This window comes from Coregonus lavaretus, assembly GCF_964263955.1.
Source record: "Coregonus lavaretus genome assembly, chromosome: 19".
Classification (NCBI taxonomy): Eukaryota; Metazoa; Chordata; class Actinopteri; order Salmoniformes; family Salmonidae; genus Coregonus; species Coregonus lavaretus.
Genome location: NC_140006.1, coordinates 13,737,493 through 13,746,076, shown reverse-complemented (window position 1 = coordinate 13,746,076; position 8,584 = coordinate 13,737,493). Strand labels below are relative to the sequence as shown.

At 43.3% G+C, this 8,584-nt stretch overlaps 1 protein-coding gene across 1 annotated transcript in view; it reads left to right on the top strand.

Moving 5' to 3' along the window:
- LOC311146504 (protein-glutamine gamma-glutamyltransferase K-like) overlaps window positions 1–6,408 on the top strand; it is a 49,319-nt gene extending 42,911 nt beyond the window's left edge. Inside the window, exons 8-14 of the mRNA XM_084183008.1 lie at window positions 17–155; window positions 394–586; window positions 788–941; window positions 1,258–1,542; window positions 1,859–2,019; window positions 2,526–2,674; window positions 3,638–6,408. Coding sequence (XP_084039134.1) covers window positions 17–155; window positions 394–586; window positions 788–941; window positions 1,258–1,542; window positions 1,859–2,019; window positions 2,526–2,674; window positions 3,638–3,782 — 1,226 coding nt within the window. The 3' untranslated portion in view covers window positions 3,783–6,408. The remainder of the gene's footprint in view (window positions 1–16; window positions 156–393; window positions 587–787; window positions 942–1,257; window positions 1,543–1,858; window positions 2,020–2,525; window positions 2,675–3,637) is intronic.
- The last annotated feature ends 2,176 nt before the right edge of the window (window positions 6,409–8,584 follow it).

Here is an 8,584-nt window from a genome sequence, read left to right as displayed (position 1 = left end):
TCTCTCCATCTCTCAGTGCTCAGGTGTTTGGGTATACCGTGCCGTAGTGTAACCAACTTCCAGTCAGCCCACGACACAGACGTCTCACTCACCACAGACGTGTATTTTGATGAGAATATGGAGCCGTTGGAGGAACTCAACGCTGACTCTGTTTGGTGAGTTATCATCCACTTTAAGTAGGGCCTGGTGCATCTAACCTGTCACAGGTTTAGAGTTTGCGACTTTAAATACCCATTGCCTTGCCACACAAATCATACTCTATAAAAAAGCCCAGGAATTTTTCCTGACCAAGTGACTAGATCTGGAAAAACACCAGGCTCTAATTATAGAAATAAATGTTTATGGTCAAACTCCTGTTCCTAACTATGTAATCTCAACCACTCCTCTCTGTAGGAATTTCCATGTATGGAATGACTGTTGGATGGCCAGGCAAGACCTTCCGCCTGGTATGGGCGGCTGGCAGGCGTTAGACTCCACCCCCCAAGAGACCAGCCAGGGGACCTTCCGCTGTGGCCCTGCCTCTGTCACTGCCATCCGCACCGGCCAGGTCTACCTCAAACACGACACACCATTCATCTTTGCTGAGGTGAGCACCATGGAAGGAGATGGTCGAAGATCTAGGATCAGTTACTCAGCTTAGCCATCCAAAATCTCGAAATAGAAAGGGAATGGCAAAACTGACCTTGGATTACTTCCTAGGTTTTATCAAAGATTGTACACTTTCCCTATTTCTCCATAAATTAACGATGCTGATCCTGCCTGTCTGTCTCCGTGTGTGTCTGGTCAGGTGAACAGTGATAAGATCTACTGGCAGAGGAAACTGGATGGTACCTTCACTCAGATCCGCAGTGAGAAGAAGGCCGTGGGCCACTTCATCAGCACCAAAGCTGTGGGCTCTGATGAACGCGCTGACATCACACACCTGTACAAACACACCGAAGGTACAGTCATGTCATAATACACTTCAACAGACTATCAGATGGTAGCTTTGCAACCATGCACACACATAAAAACACTAAGGTTGGGATGGTTACATCACTCACCTGTACGAAGACAGTAATATCAGAGATCACCTCTGAGGCTCTGAGGAAACATACTATTAAACATACTATTAATGTATTAATCATGCAGACATTGGGGATAGATATTTACACACCAAAGTTTCCAGCAGAATAACGTTTTTAGATTGTAGAGCGGAGACCAATCCTCTACTCTCTCCTTACCCCCTTCCCTCTCTCACCACTCTCCCCCAACCAGGATCAGAGGAGGAGCGTATCGCCGTGGAGACGGCCAGTCGTTATGGCAGCAGGCCTGACGTGTACTCTACGCCCATGGCGGAGGACGTGAGCGTGGAGGTGAAGATGGAGGGGGAGGGGCCTCGTATGGGGGCTGACGCCCAGCTGACCATCGTGGTGACCAATTTGAGCTCCCAGACCCGCAGGACCACGCTACACAGCCAGGTGGCAGTCATGTACTACACCGGGGTGCTGAAGTCCACCTTCAAGAAGGACACGATTCCTGTGGAGCTCAAGCCCAATGAAGGTTAGTAAGCAAGGGGAGTGGGTGGAGGTGGAATATGTCCTTAACCCCTGCTACAGGGTTAGATATTTGTCATACTCCTAGTGGTTAAGGTTAGGATTGGGGTAGGGGTAGGGTAATCTGATCCTAGATCTGGAGTTAAGGGCAACTTTAATCTCAAGCCAACAGAGGCCAGCAGCTAGCCCCACTGCCACCATTTCAGCTCAGTCACAGTAATATCAAAAACAGTCTCTATTTGCTGTCACCAACGTGCATCCTCCATCCTCTCAACTGGTCCCTGTAGAATGTGTAGTAATCTCTCTCTGTTCCTTTTCCTCAGTGAAGACCATGGAGTGGGTCCTGCCCTACCATAGCTACCAGGACCAGCTGGTGGACCAGGCTGCTCTGATGCTGACTCTGTCTGGACGGGTCAGTGAGACCCAACAGGTCCTGGCCACTCAGACCAGCTTCAGGCTGCGCACACCCGACCTCAGCATCGAGGTAAGACACAGGTTATCACTAACACAATCTGTTACTGGGATTCAGGATATACCTTTTCCATCTTTTGTAAATTTGATGGTCAATAAAGCTGTTTAAAATTTAATTTCAAACAGTGTAGGCCCATTTTTTGCAATGGTATACAATATGTTGGTTATGTTAATTTTCCTCAGATTTTTTTTTTTTCCTCAGTCTCTACTTGTACTGAATAAAAATATAAACGCAACATGCAACAATTTCTAATCTATGGGTTTCACATGACTGGGCAGGATTTCACATGACTGGGCAGGGGTGCAGGAGGGCATAGGCCCACCCACTTGGTACACTGGCTCACCCACTTTACATGTTGTGTTTATATTTTTGTTCAGGATAGTATCCCAAACCAAATGCAATGCCACAGAAATGAAGTACTGATGTCTTGACTCAGGACCATCGCACAGACTGCATACAGATGTCAATGCACAGATAAACAGTAGCACTGAAAAGTATTATTGTGTTTGTTTCCTCAGGCTGTAGGGGAGGCAGTGGTAGGTAAGAAGATGGCAGCCAACATCACGTTCACCAACCCTCTGCCACGTACACTGAGGGGCGTGGTGTTCAGGGTGGAGGGGCTGGGGCTGGGGCTGGGCCTACAGAAGGTCCACAAGGTGGTTGTGGGGTAAGACACTGTAACCACCTCTATTAGCTTGCTATTACCCTGCTTTCTCCTCTTTTCTCTCTCTCTATCTTTCACTTTATCTTTGTAAATTACTGTAATGATATCCTCTCGATCTCTCTCCGTATGTATATTAACACCTCTGTTTCTCTCCGTCCGTCTCCCAGTTACTCTAAGTCAGGGATGGGAAAATGGCGGCCCGCGAGCCACATGAACAAAGATCAATTTCCCTCCCCCAAGTTTAAAAAAAATAATTTGGGAAATCAACTTACGTTAGAATAGTAGAATACACAATTTCGAAATTTGGTTGTCCATCAGCAGGTTTTCTCTTGTTATGTCAGTCACTGACAGTCACTCAATTAGCTCGTCAGCTATTATTTTTTGGGGGGTAAGTTAGTCTAGCCAGCTATCTAAACTTGTAGTAATCATTGTGACTATAAGGTTACTACGACTGGGGGGCCCCCATTGATTTTGTTAGTCACTCTCACTCAGATATCATATTAAAAACTGCAAACATTTCTCTCTACCCTATGACAAAATGTGTAGAATTGCAGGAAATGAGCTTTAAAACTGCAAATTTTTCTCTCTGACCCATGGCAAAACGACTAGAATTGCATGAAATTAGCTATACAATTGCTAAATCTTCTCTCAGCCACATGGCAAAATTTATAGAATTGCAACAAACTTGCTTTAAAACTGCAACATTTTCTCTACGTTCCATGGCAATGTGTAGAATTGCAGGAAATTAACGTTTTTCTCTCCGCTGTCAAGAGGGCGAGCCGCTAAAATATTTTGCTCGCAAAATGTCACTTAGAGCTCTGACTGCATGTGTGGGTATGGATGTTGTTACCCAGACCCTTGAGCCACTGCAGCCCCTCATGATGAGTTCAAATTTTTTGTGGCCCCCATCAGAGTTGCTCATCACTGCTTTAAGTAATAACCCTCATATCTCTCTCCTCTCTCAAGTGATGTTGGGAGCCACTCTACGGTGACTCGGACAGAACACTTCACACCCACCCAGGCTGGACCCAGGAAGCTGGTAGCATCTCTGGACTGTAAACAGCTGACACAGGTGCACGGAATCGCTGACATCTTTGTCCAGGACCAATGAGAGGGAGCCTGCAGCTGCTCTCTCCTGTCCACTTATCTGGTGTTTCATTCAAGTCTCCTAAAAGAACATGGGAAGCCTTTTATTCAGTTTTCCCATGATTTGAGTATAATTTTTTTTAAATCATGCTGACATGTAATTATGGAAATACCCTGACCTTTGTATGAAGTTGTAAACTAAATTGTTTTACCAGCGTTAATGTTTTTAATACTCATGTCATATTTTTCTAATCAAATCAAGTTTATTTGTCACATTCTTCATAAACAACAGGTGTAAACTAACAGTGAAATGCTTTCTTACGGGCCCTTCCCAACAATGCAGAGAGAAAAATATATTAATAATAGAAAAATATAACACGAGGAATAAATACACAATGAGTAACGATAACTTGGCTATATACACGGAGTACCAGTACCGAGTCAATGTGCAGGGGTACAAGGTAATTGAGGTAGATACAGTAGGTAGGGATAAAGTGACTAGGCAACAGGATAGAAAATAAACAGTAGCAGCAGTGTATGTGATGAGAAAAAATAGTTAGTGCAAAAAGGGTCAATGCACATAGTTAAATAGTTAACCAATAGCTACCCGGACAAACTAATTAGCAGTCTTATGGCTTGGGGGTAGAAGTTGTTCAGGGTCCTGTTGGTCCCAGACTTGGTACATATCGGTACCACTTGCCGTGCGGTTTCAGAACGAACATTCTATTACTTGGGTGGCTGGACTTGCCTTTCCCTGACCCTGCCTGGAAAGCTCTGCCCCAGTGATATACTGGGCCATACGCAGTACCCTCTGTAGGGCCTTGCGGTCAGATGCCAAGCAGTTGCCAAACCAAGTGGTGATGCAGCCAGTCAAGACGCTCTCAATGGCGCAGTTGGATAACTTTTTGAGGATCTGAGGACCCATGCATAATCTTTTTAGCCCCTGAGGGGGAAGACGCGTTGTTGTGCCTTCTTCAGGACTGTGTTGGTGTGTGTGGACCATGAAAATTCCTTAGTGATGTGGACACCGAGAAACTTGAAGCTCTCGGCCCGCATCACTACACTAAACGGAAAGACAGAGGTAGAGTATAGTAGAGATTGTAGAGGGAAACAAATGTTAGAGTGGAAGAGAAATGTACTGGGTGATGGTGATTGAGAGGGCTTCTGAGTTAAAGGAAATGAAGGTAAATTAAGGTAAATGAAGGTAACAAAGGAAATGGGAAGTTCATTGGAAAGTAAGTTTAGAATTTGAATTGTTTGGACTGATTATGATTTAGCAAAGTGAAAACGAACTAAATGTTTATTTTCTCTCCCTTTGAAATGTTTCCCGAGGCTGTTGCCTTGGGAGAGTAGTTTGTGAAATTCTGCAGTTTTATAGAATATAAATGTATCTGGATTCGTCCGTAAAGGGAGCTCCCAAATAAGTAAGGCCTGGCCATTGGTTTGTTTGTTTTTACCCTACGTTTTACCAGCACACGCACACACAACCCACCGGTTATGAATATTTGTTAGTGGTGTTAATACCGTGTTTGATTTATTAAGTGGGGTCTTTTTTAATTTGGTTGTAAATCGGGTATGCAGAATGATGGAAATATTTTAAATGGTTTAAATGGTTTCGGAAGAACAGGGAAAGAAAATACCGTATTTTCCGCACTATAAGGCGCACCGGATTATAAGGCGCACCTTCAATGAATGGCCTATTTTAGAACTGTTTTCATATATAGGGCGCACCGGATTATAAGGCGCATAGATTAGAAGATACTGCAGTCAAATGTTTGACTGGGGTTGCGTTATGCATCCACTAGATGGAGCTGTGCTAAAGGGAATGTCAACAAAACAGTCAGATAAAGTCAAACTTTATTAAGCGTTCTGACAACAATTTTGGGGTCTTTATACACACACAAGTGGTGTGGGACTGTGAGTAAGCACAGTACCGGTGTTTACTGACTACGGTAGCCGTAATGCTGCAAGCGGTGCGGCTTTGTAGTTTACCAGTCGTACTGAAACATTTCATTATTATTAAATTGTTTTTATTGGTTTTTCATACTGAAACATTTTGACAGAGCGCCTTGAGCGCCGTGTACAACCAGTATGGATCAACCAATTAACCAATTGATCCATATATAAGGCGCTCCGGATTATAAGGCGCACTGTAGTTTTTGAGAAAATTAAAGGCTTTTAAGTGCGCTTTATAGTGCGGAAAATACGGTACCTAATAGGGCTGACTGACCTATGACCTCTGTTCTGACTTCCTGGTGAGAACTGATCACCCTCACTAGAAAGACTGGAGACATAGGGTGAGATTTAAATGGGCTATGTAAACACAAATAATTAGGAAGAAGTTTATAATTTAGCAATAGTCCTATGTGTGATTCGGACCACGAGAAGGAGAGAGAGAGAGTGCTGCCCCTGAATGAGGGACACCTGTCTCTACTCTATTTTACCATTACCTTATGGGATACAATTATTTCCTTATGGAGTTATCAAGAGTTGTAATTCTAATTTGATTTGTTATTCTAATTTGTTCATTTCTGATTTAACAGGCAGTGTTGTTGTTTTTAATTACCAGTCCCCTGGGGCCCTTTGGTAAATATGCACATTTGTTTCTTCACCTGTCTGCCTATAAAAAGAATAAACGTTTTTCCCACCTCTAGTTTATATGAAGAAGTGTATTGCTGTTGTTTTGTTTGCTTGTTTTTGTCTTGTTTTGATACAAATGTCACCAGATTGGGTCTGCTGTATGATCAGGATTTCTCCCTAAGGTGTAACTCTGCGGGGAGGTCGCCAGTATGATAAGGGAGTATAAGCCAAGTTGGGAAATGGTTTCAACAGTGTGTTCGTATGCTCTTCGACATTTGTCTTAGGAATTTTGTATTAAGAAAATTGGGAATGTAATAATTTGTCATACGATAAATAGTGTTGTTTTGGTCTATACTCTCTCAAAGTTATGGCGATAGTGACTACCGATGGTATCTACAGTATATGCATGGAAGGAATAATACGACGAGAACAGTGTGAGCTTCACCCCCCTTAACCGGCTGAAGAAATGGCAAAAATGGCACTCACTACGGCCCTGCCCTGCACCACTTCTACCGTGAGACCTGAGTCCGAGCCAGCAACCTGTACACAGCATCCAATCGAAGCTATCAACTGCCTTTTCTCTCATGCCTTTTCTCTCAGGAGTGCGACATGAGTCCACGTGGAGTGAACATGGAGCGAGATCCCGTACAAAACTTCTCTCATGTTGCTGGTGTACTGGTAGGAAAATGGACAAGACATAATGGACTGTAGAGGACATTATCAAGGGCCATTCACTTTGAACATGTGCCATTGGAAACACTATCTGAAGAAGAACATGAAGACACGCCAGAAGGATGAGTGCCCCGAGGGGGGGTGGTCAACCGTGCCCGTAATTGATTTAGGCTTATCCAAAATTGTTTATTTGGGGTATCAGGTTGATTGTGGAGGTCTGCACACTGCGAAATGTATAGTAATTTAGACTAAGAATGCATTGAGATACCAATCTGTCATTACCGCAAGTGATGAGAATAGTTCATGCTGGAAATATAAGATGAATATACTGTTTGTAAATGTACATTCTAACCATGTCTGTGTGCTAAGTTGATGGTCTTGAATATGAGTGATAGACTCAACGTGGAGCACTGACGACTGTCATTCTAAATTTGGGTACAATTGATAGTAGGGGTTTTGTTTTATCATGTTTTCAGAATTCTAATGTTAAAGCGCATCAATACATAAGGCCTGGATGATACAGTACAATTGACTTGAGCATGTTTTAGTATGTTTATAACTATATAAGTGGACTAGCAGGGTTAGATAGAATGATTTATGTGCAAATGTATTTGTAGCCGGAGGCTAAGTACATACGGGGCATGTGTTTGAGACAGAATGTTTGCATAAGAGTGTGCCAAATGATAGGTGACCATTTCTGTACATTCATACTCCGGGGTGAGGGTAACTTGACTATTGTAATGGAACATCTGAAAAAGCAGCGTTGATCTCGAAAACGAACACCAACCAGACAACGATTGGAATCCGTTTGGATGGGTTCAGTAATTTGTTGTTATGGGAGCTACAATATTTCATTGGTTGATTTACAGTGGCTTGCGAAAGTATTCACCCCCCTTGGCATTTTTCCTATTTTGTTGCCTTAAAACCTGGAATTAAAATTATTTTGGGGGGGGGTTGTATCATTTGATTTACACAACATGCCTACCACTTTGAAGATGCAAAATGTTTTTTATTGTGAAACAAACACAAAAAAAAAACTTGAGCGTGCTTAACTATTCATCCCCCCAAAGTCAATACTTTGTAGAGCCACCTTTTGCAACAATTACAGCTGCAAGTCTCTTGGGGTATGTCTCTATAAGCTTGGCACATCTAGCCACTGGGATTTTTGCCCATTCTTAAAAGGCAAAACTGCTACAGCTCCTTCAAGTTGAATGGGTTCCGCTGGTGTACAGCAATCTTTAAGTCGTACCACAGATTCTCAATTGAATTGTGGTCTGGGCTTTGACTAGGCCATTCCAAGACATTTACATGTTTCCCCTTAAACCACTCGAGTGTTGCTTTAGCAGTATGCTTAGGGTTATTGTCCTGCTGGAAGGTCAACCTCCGTCCCAGTCTCAAATCTCTGGAAGACTGAAACAGGTTTCCCTCAAGAATTTCCCTGTATTTAGCGCCATCCATCATTCCTTCAATTCTGAACAGTTTCCCAGTCCCTGCCGTTAAAAAACATCCCCACAGCATGATGCTGCCACCACCAGGCTTCACTGTGGGGATGGTGTTCTCGGGGTGATGAGAAGT